The following is a 13,779-nucleotide window of genomic DNA, read 5'->3' as shown; positions in this document are numbered from 1 at the left end:
AATCTAAAAAAATACGTACTTTTTCATTTTTATTTTTAATTTAGCACGAATTTAAAAAAAATTTAATAGCACTTTATTTTAAAATTATCTCAAATCTAGCACGCCATACATTCCATCAATAAAACTGCCTTATTTGCTGATGTGGCAGTAAAAGTTTGTTCAAACTAGCCTTCCTTTTCCACGTGACGGCCATTAAAACCTATTAGTGTGCCCGGGCTGCATTTCCCTCCAAAATCTCTTCCTTTTCTCATGTTCTCTCTCTTCCCTATTGTTAGCCGAGAAGGTGACTGCTATTAGGGCAAAAAACCGATACTCCCTTGTTGCATAAATTGAACCAATTAGGGTAGATTGGAGCTACGATTCTCTTGCTTCCTTCAATCTAGGTAATTTTAACCCTGCTGTCCTCTAGTAAAATAACCTAGACGTGCTTCGATCTGGCCATTGGAGTTTCAGCCAAATGAAGATGAGCATGACCGTTTTGGCCTTTTATGTTCTAAGTGAGAACGTGCACAAAAGTCACTAGGCTGGTCCTCAGAGAATGTCGGTTTTTCACTTGGGAGTTTTGTTGCTTGCTTTTTTGGTTGTTGAAGCTGCAAGCTTTGTGAAGGGAGGAAGAATTGGAAACATAAGCCATGACTGTTCCTGTTCAAAGGATAAGATATGGCGTTTTTCTTCCAAAGATTTATGTTGGCTTTCTTATGCTCAACCCATACTTCATTTCTGACCAAGATGATAAGAAGCAGGAGAACATTCTTCAAATTTTATAGATAAACAAATCACATCTTATGCCTCTGCACTTTTTGTCAGCTAAAGAGATGGGCAGCCTCAATTTCCATAACTCTCCTCAATACAAAATTGCTCAGATGCAGACTGAAAATGAATGGTATTTTCTTTAGTTTCACAGGAAATTGCACGCAATATTATCACAAATTGAGTAAAAATTTTCAGACCATAGAAGCGACAAAAGACAATTATGATGCACAAGTAATAGGACAGATATATGGAACAAGAAAAGATGATATATCAATTTCATAGTTTCAATTATATTGTCAAATTAATGCAAAAGTGTAGGCTTCAGAACACGGTTTGGAGCAACACAACACGGTTCGCCCCAAGAGTGAAGGCTTCCATCCGGAGACTGCAATTGTAGGTTTGGAGCAATAGCACGCTCTTGATATTGTGGAAAGCTCGAGTCAGTTAGTCGATGAAGGAAGCGAGAGAATCGCAGCTCCATTATACCGTATTTGGTTCAATTTGTGTGACAAGGGGTGTCTATGTTTTTGCCCTAATCGCAGGTCACCATCTCGGCTAACAACGGGGGAAGAGGGAGAACGGGGGAAGAGGAAGAGATTTTGGAGGGAGAACAGGGACAATCTGCTGTTTCTGGAAAAGATTGTGCACCAAAAATTTTCTATATTTGCTACCATTTCTCCTACATGAAGAATTTTATCGAGTTTCAAATCGTAATGAACCATTTGGCTTTCTGAGGTGACGATAATTGTGAATTTTGAGTCATATTTATATTCCGTCGGGTCCAGCGGTCCTATGGCTATAATTAAACAACAACATAAGCATAATCAATTGCAACCATACCATCTTACCTCATATATCATTATACACAACCATAACCTCAATCACATTACAATGGCAGCATGTTATTATAACATATCTCATACACAATTAGCATACACAATCATACTGCATATCTCAAATCAAAATGAAACATAAAAGAACAATATCTCTCAAATCAATTCATACAACATAGCAAGATCGATTTCTTAATCTCTAACTATCACAATATTTTTCTTAAATAATTTATATAACTATAATACATCATTTTATAAGGGAATAGAGTATTCACATAACGTGTATATATATATATATCATTTCACAATGAAATGAAGTACTCACATACAATTCCCAAAATAATAACGAATCGAGCCCTTTGGGTGCTTGCTTTCGGTTTCGTCAACTCCTATAAATCATAAAAGTAATAATAAAACAAATTATAAAGCATACGTATGTTGTATATATATTCCTTATAGTAAAACATGTCTCATTTGGTCCCGAAAGAAGGAACTTATTCATACTTAATTGCCCTTGAGAATCTCAAGAATTAATAAACTTCAATCGTTTACCATAAACAATGAATAAGTTATTCCAATCAAAGATAACTGAGGGCGGCAGTTAGCTTTCCTTTAACAAATAACCAACCTTATTCCAAAATCCATTGTTTTAAAATTCATAAATTTACCCAAACTAATATAGTAACTAAGACTTCTTAACATGCATTTGACTCAACTAGCAAGATTTAACCAACCAAATAATGTAGAATATTAGGCTGAATATCATTCATAAAAGGTTCCATGGCCAATCAATTACCTAGAGGTTGCGACCTTAACCAAATAAAAATCCAATTACTCGAACCTAACTATTGAACCAACAGAACAACCCTTAGACAAACTGAATTAACCAAGAATAAGCATAAATTTAGAGGTAACTCCAGTGAATAAGCATGCCAAAACCATAGATAACCAATTCACAAGAATACCGCACTCAAACTACGAAGCTGACAAGACTTAGGTTGAGCTGAATTGAATAGAAAATGGGCTCAGTTGGTACCGAACTTAGAGAATAGTTATGTTTAGGAGATGGAAAACCAACTTACTTCATCTTAGTCTCAAAAGAAAAGGATTATTTAGACTCAATTGCCCTTACAAATTATGGATACTCAAACACGCTATTTACCAATGATCTTCAATAAGAAAACTAAATCCAGTTGAAAACAATTCTTAGACTACCAGTAAGTTTCTCCTATCAATGGTGTGCATATCATTAAATAATAAACAACCAACTGCTTTAATCCATTGCTTACACAAACTCTCATTTCACCATTTATGCCAACTATGAAAAAAATTCCAATTCAGCTACTAACAAAGCATTTCAACAACAACAAAAAGAAATAATTTGAGCTATGACTCTATAAAATCAGCTTCCATATTCATGACTTCCACTCAAGAACCTTAATTAATTATCACCCTAGGCTTGTCAACCTAATTGTTTATTCAATTACGATTCCAAATCATCAAATGATATATACATACATACATACATATATATATATATATATATAAGCAAAATGACACTTAACCATTTGCAAAATCAATGTTATCTATCAAAGCATACACTGACCTAATCTAATGTACTAACTCTTCCTATTTGGTTATTTAATTAGCTCATACTTCCTAGTTCACAAAAGGAAAATGGAACTAGCTAGAAGAACCTCAAAAGAAGACGAGTTAAGCTATACCTACCCAAAACATCAATAATCTCAAAGAGTCTAAGCTTACCCAATTCCTTCACCATCAATCCAACTTACCCAAACTTCTATGCCTTGTTGGATTTTTAAATCCGATTTTAAGATTTTAACTCTACTCACTGCACAACAAAAGTCAACAACACAATTATTATTTTTTTCATTTTTCTTCAATTTTTTTAACCATTCAATTCAACTTTTAATAATAAATTCTCTCAACTATTCATTACTTTTTCACACTTTTTTTCATATTTCAACATTACAATCATTACAAACCAATTAAAATCAAAATTCAACTCAACTCAACTCTAAAACCAAATAGACAACTAATTTCACAAGAATAGCCACAATTTTTTAATAAGTAAAGCTTGAATAAAATCAGTTACATAACCTAACTAAGCTCAAAAGACTTTCCCACATGAATTACCTATAGCCCGACGCTCACTCTCCGTGTTTGCTCCTTCCTCCCATTTCCTCTCCCCTCTCCCTTTTTCTGAACCCCCTCCATTGAGCTCAATCCCGAGCTCCCTGCCACTCGCTCGCTCGCTCCCTCATCCTTGAGCTTAACCTCGAGCTTAGCCGCTTACCCTCTCTCTCTCTCTCTCTCTCTCTCTCTCTCTCTCTCTCTCTCTCTGTTTTCTTTCTTGCTCTGTTCCCTTGGTTCCCTCCGTCAACCGAGCAAAGAAGAAAAGAAAAAAAAATGAAATGAATGATAAGGCGGTGGAAGATGAGGGGAGGAATTATGGGCCACGTGGAGTCCATGCCTCCATGCTCTTCTTCTTTCTTCTTTCTTCTTTTTTTTCAGCAAAGTCCACTATATATATATATATATATATAAATAAAGCATATGTGTATGTATGCACATTTAAAAAAAAAAAAGATGTTGGGTCCTACAATCAGCGGGTCTATTACATCATCCTACTTCTCAGTCTCTTTGTCAATGGTTCTCTTGCAAGTTATTTCTATCTCCTTATCTTTTTTGTCAATGCAGTGGGAGGTACTGACTCAGATGCTCACCAAGCTAGCAGTTGAGGAGAGCTAGGTTATCACTCTATACGTATAGCTATCAAGTTTGCCCAGCTTTGCTTTGCAGACAACCTATTCATATTCACTAATGGTTCAAGAAACTTTGTTGATGATGCTTTGATAAGTACACTTTGAGAAGGGAAGGAGGCCTGGGGATTTGGAATCTAGAGGCATGGAATAAGGTTTATTAGATAATCAAATCAAGAATATAGGGATATCCTTTTGGGCCAATCTAGTTTGCCTGGGTCCGAAGATACTTGATTAAAAATGGATGTTTCTGGTCTTTCAAGACACCAAGCAATTGTCCTTGGAGTTGGAGAAAGTTACTGCAACTAAGGGGCCTCGCTACGCCACTGATCTTCAATGGGTATAGGGGATAGTAGCTCTAAATCTTTTTGGTATCATAATTAAATGTCGTTGGGTCCATTGGTTTCTTATTGCATAAGAGGTTTTAATTGTGTCTTCCTGCCATTGATTTCCCTGGACCATTCCTTTTTTTTTTTTTTTCCTTTTTGAAGAAATAGATCATCCTTTAAAGCTTGGTTGTGCGTCCTGGATTGATTGAGTACAAAATACGGATCAGTTTCCTGGGGTATTCAGGTAGCTGTGAAGAAATGTTGATTAGAGGAGAAACCACTTTCTTCCATATGATGCAGCATCTAGTTGGTATTCAGAAAGGAAGAAGCGTCTGCTGAAGGCAACTCTTTAAAGTTCCAAACTCTTATTTAGGCTTTTAACATTTTGTTTTCTGCTGTAATCTTTTGATTGGTAGTTACTCTGTATAAATGACAACCTCAGACAAACTAAAAATCTACTATTGTATATAATCATGAAAAGATGTAAATAACTGTATTTCATGGGAAAATTATTTATTCAAAATTCAAAATTCAAAATTTATTTGATAATATTATGAAAAAAAAAATTAAAAACAAGAGTTTACCTGGAGCAATAGCCTTAATTGTCAAACGAACTTGAGTGATTATTTTGCAGGGACAATATGCTGTTTCTAGAACAGATTGTGCACCCAAAATTGTCTATATTTGCTACCATTTCTCTTACATGAAGAATTTTATCGAGCTTCAAATCGTAATGAGCCATTTGGCTTTCTGAGTGACGACAATTGTGAATTTTGAGAGTACTATGAGGTAATCCAATATGTGATTTTTTATTATTTTTTTCCCTTTAACATTTCGAAGACAGACACAAACAGCTCACAACCAACGTGGAATGAAACGTTCAGTTTTTTTTAACAGACTTAGGTCTATTCATGTTATAGAGAATTTTATGAGAGTTTCCACATTGTGGAAGTAGCAAGTGTTTTCCGACATCGGTTTTCTTCACTTCTCTTGTTGTTGTGTTTTGTTTTATAGAAACATTATCAGTGGCCACAACATGAACTTTCAATTTGCAACTAAAATATTATTTCAAGAACATTTGGCATGAAAATATTACCTCGGGACAAGAATTGACCCAAAAGCTTGGCGTGGTCCAAAAGCTTTTGTGGCTGGGGTTGCTCAAACACACAGCGAAGGCATTGTCTATTCATAGTGTGCACTAACCATTATCTATTCATGGTGTGCACTAACCTCAACAGCTTCGCCCTTACAAGCTGAGGCCCAGGCTACACTCCTCGCCACTTCTTTGGCTCTTAGTTTTGGCTGGACAAGGATTTGGCTTATTTCCAATGCTTTAATTTTAGTTAATGCTCTGTCCAATTACCGGAATGCTCTGTGGTAGATTAGGAATTTTATTGTAGACATTATGAACTTTCTTTCTTGTTTCTCGACTTGGCGTTGTACTTGGGCTCCACGCTCTTCGAACCCGCATGCCCACGATCTATGCCAATAGGGCATTAGATTGAATTTTGTTTTGCTATGTATGTTTGTAGGATACCCTTGTACCGCTATTAACCCCTGATTAACAAATTGATGTTTGTATAGCATAAAAAAAAAAAGAGGACAATAATTGACCCTGAACCATGAAGTTCTTATTTCTCTCCACACAAATTCAACCAAAATAAGATTACGACTATTTAGTAATCAAAGACCATCTACAAAGAAACCTCCTCCTTAATCATGTCCGACCTCTCCTTGGCACAAGCTTGTTTCTGATTGAGCTCAGCTCAACCACTACATCACAGATATCCATTCGTTCCTTTGGTTGTTCATTGGAGCAAGCTAATCCGACTTGAAATACCGAGATCAAACACTCGATGACTCTGCCATTTCCACTGCTACTTGAGGCTCGAAAATGTGTCTTCACTCTCTGCTCTACTGCTTGTCCTTCCTCGAGAAGGATTGGATCTACAATTTCTTCAACTCCACCAAGCAAAGCTTTCTTCACATAATTGTGAAGGTTCAGATTTTCATCAAACATCTCATCAGTTGGCCTCTTCGCAGTAAACAGCTCTAGCAAGACAATACCGTAACTGTAGACATCGCCCCATGTTGACACTTCACTTCCCAGTCCATACTCTGGAGCACATTATTTTGAGTGAAAAGATAATTACAGTAAATTAATGGGCTGATAGTCAAAATAAGAATTACAACCAAAAAGAGATCAATGTCAATTACCTGGTGCAACATAACCTGTGGAACCTCTTACTCCCATAGAACTTGATTGATTGGTACAGAGTTCATCGATGCGTCTTGGAATAAATCTTGCGAGGCCAAAATCACTGACATGTGCAACCATTTGCTCGTCGAGAAGAATGTTGCTTGGCTTGAGATCACAGTGAACTATTGGGCATTCAAACTGATGATGAAGATAATCCAAAGAACAAGCAATATCAATCACGATATTCAGCCTCAGCAATAGACTTAGGTTCCTCTTTGTTTCAGTCACCCCATTTTCTTCGAGATGGGTTGGATGTAGCCAATTCTCTAGATTATCATTGACCATAAATTCGTAAACGAGGGCCTTGAAATCATTACCATTGCTATCGATCCCCGAACAAGCTGTCAGTACCTTGAGGAGATTGCGATGCCTGATGTTTTTCAGGGCCTCACACTCAGCCATGAAGCTCTTGATTGCTCCTCTCCTCATCATGTTCAGCACTTTCACTGCAATAATCTTTTGGTCCTCACCTTCTCCAATGATTCCTTTATACACGGAACCAAATGCACCAATACCGATCAGCCTTGCCTCTGAGAAGCCATCAGCAGTGTGCGCACCCGAATTTCGTCTCGTCGGGGCACACATGCGCGTGCCTAAATGCAACGCGGCTTGGGAGTGTCCACCTTCCCGGGGATGCGCGACGGACGCACGTGAGAAGGAGTCGCCACTACTTGTTTACGACTCGAAGGTCGAGGGCCGGTGAGTCGCCCGGGTCTAGGGGTACGGGGTACACCTAAAATGTTAAGGCAATGGTCTATACGGAACCGAAAATTCCGAATTCAGGGGTTCTATTACGTGTGGGCCTATATCCCACACGCCCTTTCGGTACTCTAGCTTGTCTAGGCTTGCCATTTTAATTTAATTACCGCATAATTAAGTTCCGCTTGTCTTATGCGTTTTGACACCGTAAATTCGAATAAACACTCTGACCGTCCACTCTCCGACCGGGATTTTACATGAATATATGTATAATATAAAACCTTACATTGTTCTCTCAAATAAATAAAAGGCAAGCTATAATGACTAAATCTCGGTCGGTTCGCATTCGGCCATGATTTCACTCATGCTCACCGTATAGTTTTGGAAAAGACCGAAAATTAAATTAAATGCGCACTCGGTATATGGGGGATATTGGACTCCGTGATCGACGGTTATGAGCGTTGGACCCAGTGTGAATCGAGTCCTAAAGGATCAGGCTCGATCCGCATAACAATCAAGTGCAAAAGATGTAACAAGCAAGCTCAAATAAACAATCAATGGGGTTTTGTTATCGCCGAATTTACGTGAATTAACTGATTATTACCCGAACTATCTTGGCATACAAATCCTACCTTAAAACAAGCAAAAAGGGGTGATGGATAGGGTATGTAGCATCCAGCATTATTTTAACGGACCCGACAGACGTGATGTCCATAGTCAAGTCTCGAATGTGTTTGTTGTTTTTTAGATTATTCTGTATCGTGACAATATGGCTTTTACAGATTAAAAGTATTTTCACCTAAAACCCAAAACCTAACCCTTCTACTTGACTATTTGCCCATGTTTGATTAAGCCGAGTTTGTGATTAATTTATTTTCCCATGTTTTGACCAATTCTATGCACAAACATATGCTAGGATCACGGCAGGACAAGAACCGGTAATCATGCCCTTAAATCGGTAAATATGTGTGTACATGAAAATCAAGATTACGTTGTACGTATCTCGGTGCTTTTGAAATTGTGAATTTTGAAAAGGGCATGACTAACAGTTTTTTGAACTGTCGACGCGATTACAAATTATTAGTCAATTCGTGCAATCCATTTAAAGAAATCAAGTGATTTAATTTAGCCAAATTTAAAGTCCCGATTATCCCGTATGTAGAATTTTAGGTTAATTAAAAAACTTGCCGAATGCTTTAGTCTACGGATTTCGAGCTATCGAGATAGCCATTAGTTGACCGCCCGATAAACTCTAATTTTCGACATGGTCACATAATTACAAAAATAAAATATTTAAATGGGGCACATACATTGTCGGTGGGTGATCCAAGTAGAAAAGGGCCGGATATTTTAGAAAGTGTCCAGGGGACTAATTTGAACGATTTTAAAAGAGCAGGGACTGATTTGAATATTCGGATGAAGTTTTAGGGACCAATTTGAAAATTATGAAAAATTGGGGACTGTGTAAAAATTACTGAAAATGTCCCAGGACTTGTTTGAAACGAATTTGAAAATCTGGACTGATCTGGAAACGAAAAAATGGCCCCAGGACTAAACTGAAATAACTTGGAAAGTTCCTTGGGATGCTTGAAAAATTCTGGGAATTCCAGGACTGATTGGAAAATAATAAAATGACTGGGACTTGATTGAAAAGAAATTTTGAAATTCGGGGCAGATCTGAAAAAGGTGAAAAATGGCTCCGGGACTAAACTGAAACAACTTGGAAAGTTCTTTGGGATGCTTAGAAAAAAATTCTGAAAAATCCAAGGACTGATTGGAAAATAGTAAAATGACTGGGACTTGATTGGAAAGAAATTTTAAAATTCGGGGCAGATCTAAAAAAAATAAAATGCGTCCTCTGGACTGAAATGTGACAAAATGAAAAGTTCGTAAAATCGAGTTCGGGACAAATCCGATCACCCACGCGACCCGTGAACACTCATTTCACATCATATCTATCAAGCAATTATTAATATTCAGGAAAGGACCCCTAATCATGCCACTAAGTCGAGAATTTACCTAATTCGGAAAGTTGAGTGGTGATTCTGTAAATAAAAAAAATCGCCGGATCTGTTGGGCTGCTGGGAGAGTGGGCCGAACTGGGCCGCTGGATTCGGATGCTGGTGGGCTGCTGGGCCGAACGGACTGCTGAACCGAATCGGGCTGTGATCCGGGCTGGATTGGGCCGAACTGAATGGGATCTGGGCCGAGTGCTACCTGATTTCGACAAAAAAAAGGAGATTATGGGAAGTCGGGTATCCGAATGGTCTAGACAGACCCGACTGGAATGGAAACGCCTGGAACGGGAGCTCGCTGGTTCGTGCGGCTCGAGCGGCTGGCCCAGACTGACGACAATGCTTCGGGCTTTCGAGAGGCGACCAAAGGTGGTCGAGGGTAGTTCTGATCCGGCGTGTATCTGCTTCGACCCGGCAAAGACAATCAGACCCGGTTAGAAATTTTTTTAAAAAAATGAAACGAAGCAGAGAGATGAAGATGGTCTTGGCGGCTCTGGTGGTTCGGGTGTCGCGACTTCAAATTCCGGGTAGTCGTTGGAGACGGCCTCGAGATCACCGGTTGACGTGCCAGTGGACGGAGGGAATGGCACGAGTCGAAGAGGGAGGATAAGCTGAGGAAATCCGGGCGTTATGGGCGTGGGAGTTATCGGGGAAAAAAATCCGGGTGAGTTGAGGGAGAAGCGGCCGAGCTGTGGGGTTTTCCGGAGTTCGAGCTTCCGTTTTTTTTTTTTTTGAGCGAGCTCCGGGCGAGAGAACTCGAGCTGAGGTTTTCTTTTTTTTTTTTTTTTCCGCGAGAATCCCCGAATCCAACTCAAGCTCCCCCCCGGTTTCCTCCTCGGCTCCCTCCTGAGCTAAGAGATAGCGGGATTCTTTTAACCGAAAATCGAACTGCGAGTTTTTTTCGAGCGTCCGTGAGCTCCGAGATTTTTTCTTTTCTGCCGTTTTCCAAATCCCGAGCCGCGGGTTTTTTTTGTTCCAGAAAATCGAGAGAGAGAGAGAGAGAGAGAGTCGGCGTGCACGAAATCCGTTGGCGTGTGTAGAGGAAGACGTTGGCGTGTGCAGATGGAAGTCAGGCTCGGGTTCAATCGGCGCCGGGGTCATGGGATCGCGTCCCTGCCAGAAGAAGAAAAAAGAAAAAAAGAAAGCAAAACGTGAAGAGAATAGAGGAAGAAGAAGAACAGGAAAAGGGGCAACAGGGTCAACCCCGTTTGACCATTCTTTTTTTTTTTTTCGAATTCCACGCGCGTACAAAATTAAAAATTATGTCTTTTTGATCGAACGTCGGAAAAATAATTCGAAACCGCCCTCGTGCTCAGAAAAATTCGTTGATCGATATTATGCAATGAATTTATTTTCAATCCCGAATTTTGTCCCGAATTTTGAAAATTGACGTCGATGTATGCGAAATTCGAAAACGTCCCAAATGGTATTCTTTTTGAAAAAATCATAAAATTGGAGTTAAATTAAGAAAATTTGCTATTTTCAAAAAGTCGTGAATACTCAAGTAATTAATTAGAAATACTTCCCTCACAGGTGGCAAAATGATAATTTTGTCTCTCTGGAGCCGGTGGATTAAAATTGGGTGCCGACAAGCAGCCTTCAGAAGGGTATGATATGAGACAGACAATAGGGACATATTAGTGGAGCTGCTTGAGGAAGGACCTCTTTCTTTCTTCTTGACCCAGTAAAGGAAAACAAAGAGGGCCAACATTGACACTCCCAAGAGCGCAGATACGATTGAGACGGCTAATCTCAAGGTCAGGTTTTTTGGATTTCGCTTCTTGTACTCGTTGAATCTGCATTTGGGTAGATGCAATTCATCTGTACCCCCACAAAGCTTGTTATTCCCTATCATAAAAATCGCACTTGCATTCTTGAAAACCCCATTGACTGGTGCCATGCCCTCGAAATGATTGTAAGACAGGTTCAATATTTGCAGGAGGTTCAGGTTCTCTAAGGATCTTGGGATGTCACCTGAAAGATTGTTCAAGGAAAGATCTAATTTTTCTAAACCCATCAATGAGCCTATAGACTGTGGAATTGTACCTTGAAATCTATTCCCCCTCATGCCGAGCTCCTCCAATCTTATACAAGCTCCTAGAGTGGCAGGAATATTGCCCAAAAATTGGTTGTCTGAGACATTAAGGACTTCCAAATTTATCAAATTTCCAACTTGAAAGGGCAGAATACCTACCAAATTATTTCCAGAAAAGTCCAATGCATACAACGATGGAAGGCCAAAAATCTCAATGGGTACGGGACCAGTAATGTTGTTATTTGAAAGATCAAGAACGACTAAACGTTGCAGCATGCCTAGACTTGTGGGTATTTTCCCCTCCATGAAGTTGGTACCTAGATACAAAATGCTCAGTTGGGTCAGATTATCGACGGATGATGGAATTCGACCAGTCAATTGATTTTGGTGGAGGTACCAATTGACGAGCTTTTGGAGCTTTCCTAAGCTCCTGGGAATTATACCCGAAATTTGATTGTTCGACAAAGAGAAGAGTTCCAAATTGACAAGATTGCCAATTGCGCAAGGGATCTCTCCATATATCTGATTGTTTGCCATAGAAAACTCTGTAAGGTCCATCGAAAAGTTGCCGATAGTTTCTGGTAATTTTCCACCGAAGTAATTTGCGCCTGCAGCGACAGATCGCAGCCCCGTTGCATTGACTAATGAACGGAGAAAGTTTAGGTCATTGGCTCCACCAGTTCCCAGACAGTTGGCCCCAATATATAATTGCTGAAGCTTATGCAACTTTGATAAGGAAGGAACCGACCCCGAGAACTGGTTGGTTGGAGCCTGAAAACTTAACAAGTTTGATGCGTTTGATATTGAAGTGGGGATCGGCCCAGAAAAATTATTACTACCAAGAACTATATGCTGAAGATTTGGGAGAGTGATGAACAGGTCAGGAGGCAGACTTCCTCGGAGTTCATTGTTTGCACCTAAATCAAGAATTGTCAGAGTCGATAAATTGAAAGTTGAGAGAGGAATTGTACCAAACAGATTGTTCGAGGAAAGCCCAAGGAAACGGATATGCTTGAGCCGACCAAGGGAATCTGGGATGCTTCCATACAGACCATTGTAAGCTGCGGAGAGCACGTTCAGAGAAGACAAATTGCCAATGGAAGCAGGTATTTTTCCAATGAAATGGTTTCGGTGAATACCGAGGTACTGAAGCTCTGTTAAAGAGCCCAACTCTTTTGGGATCTCTCCCACAAGCTGGTTACCACCAATACCGATGAAGATAAGGCCAGAGCAATTGGATAAGTAGGGCGGAATCGCACCATTCAGCGAGTTGTTAAACAGCTCTAACATCTGTAGTCTCTTCAAATACCCGATTACCAGTGGGATTTCACCGGTGAACTCGTTATTTGAAATATTAACAATTCTGAGGAAGCTTAAATTCCCTATGTGAGGTGCAATTGTGCCGGCGAGCTTGAGGGATTGAAGATCGAGAACGGTGACCCTCTGATGCCTTCTGCCGCAAGTGATCCCTCGCCACTCGCAAAAGTGGAGGGTGTCATTCCAAGAATCGAGTGCCCCAAATGGGTCATCCCTTATCAGGGATTTGCATGCAAGCAAGGAAAGCCTGTCGGTTTCATTTCCTCTCATCGAGCAAGTAGACAGCCCAATGACTGAAAAGAGAAGAATAAATCTCATATAAAAAGAAGATGATGAAAGCATTCTTGGAGAGAAAAAAGAGAACATGTCGAGGAAGTTTGATGGAAAGGGAAAGAGGCGGTATACTTTGTTGTATAGGAAGTACTTGTATAAATAGGCTTATTGACAGTACTGGGGATGGAGCTGACCTTTCATGAAGTTTCGATATTGTATTAGTTATTTCATTAGGAACAAAAAGAGAAAATATCAGATTTCATTATCCATATTGCATTGTCCAACCAAAACAAATGAGTAAGGACGGGGTCTTCCTTTTAGCAGATGACGATGAGAGAGCACGACAAATGGCGGAACAAGAACAGTGCTATTGGACAAATTATCTGGGAATGATATTCCATGATGTTACGACAACGTTTGCAGGCTTAATGCAGAAGCTTAATGACTCAATTAAAAATAATTTAAGTGCCAATTGGATTGCT

The 13,779-nt window shown here is 39.5% G+C and overlaps 1 protein-coding gene and 2 long non-coding RNA genes across 3 annotated transcripts; 1 reads left to right on the top strand and 2 right to left on the bottom strand.

The window, feature by feature from the left end:
- Nucleotides 1-1,595: 1,595 nt before the first annotated feature.
- On the bottom strand, nucleotides 1,596-4,100 carry LOC116194399. Its single transcript, XR_004154424.1, has 2 exons — nucleotides 3,744-4,100; nucleotides 1,596-1,975 (listed from the first exon to the last, which is right to left on the bottom strand). It is a non-coding gene; the product is annotated as an uncharacterized LOC116194399 (long non-coding RNA).
- Nucleotides 4,101-6,266: 2,166 nt separating this feature from the next.
- Nucleotides 6,267-7,610, bottom strand: LOC116194397 (probable LRR receptor-like serine/threonine-protein kinase At3g47570). The gene is made up of 2 exons (XM_031523213.1): nucleotides 6,916-7,610; nucleotides 6,267-6,816 (listed from the first exon to the last, which is right to left on the bottom strand). Exons 1-2 carry the CDS (start codon nucleotides 7,541-7,543, stop codon nucleotides 6,416-6,418), a joined length of 1,029 nt encoding a protein of 342 aa, XP_031379073.1. The 5' UTR covers nucleotides 7,544-7,610; the 3' UTR covers nucleotides 6,267-6,415.
- Nucleotides 7,611-11,249: 3,639 nt separating this feature from the next.
- LOC116194398 lies at nucleotides 11,250-13,566 on the top strand. The gene is made up of 2 exons (XR_004154423.1): nucleotides 11,250-11,429; nucleotides 11,612-13,566. It is a non-coding gene; the product is annotated as an uncharacterized LOC116194398 (long non-coding RNA).
- Nucleotides 13,567-13,779: the final 213 nt, after the last annotated feature.

The sequence above is a fragment of the Punica granatum genome, chromosome 2 (genome assembly GCF_007655135.1).
Source record: "Punica granatum isolate Tunisia-2019 chromosome 2, ASM765513v2, whole genome shotgun sequence".
NCBI classification, from domain to species: domain Eukaryota; kingdom Viridiplantae; phylum Streptophyta; class Magnoliopsida; order Myrtales; family Lythraceae; genus Punica; species Punica granatum.
The sequence above is the reverse complement of the archived record's forward strand: the minus strand, read 5'-3'. Positions and strand labels throughout refer to the sequence as shown.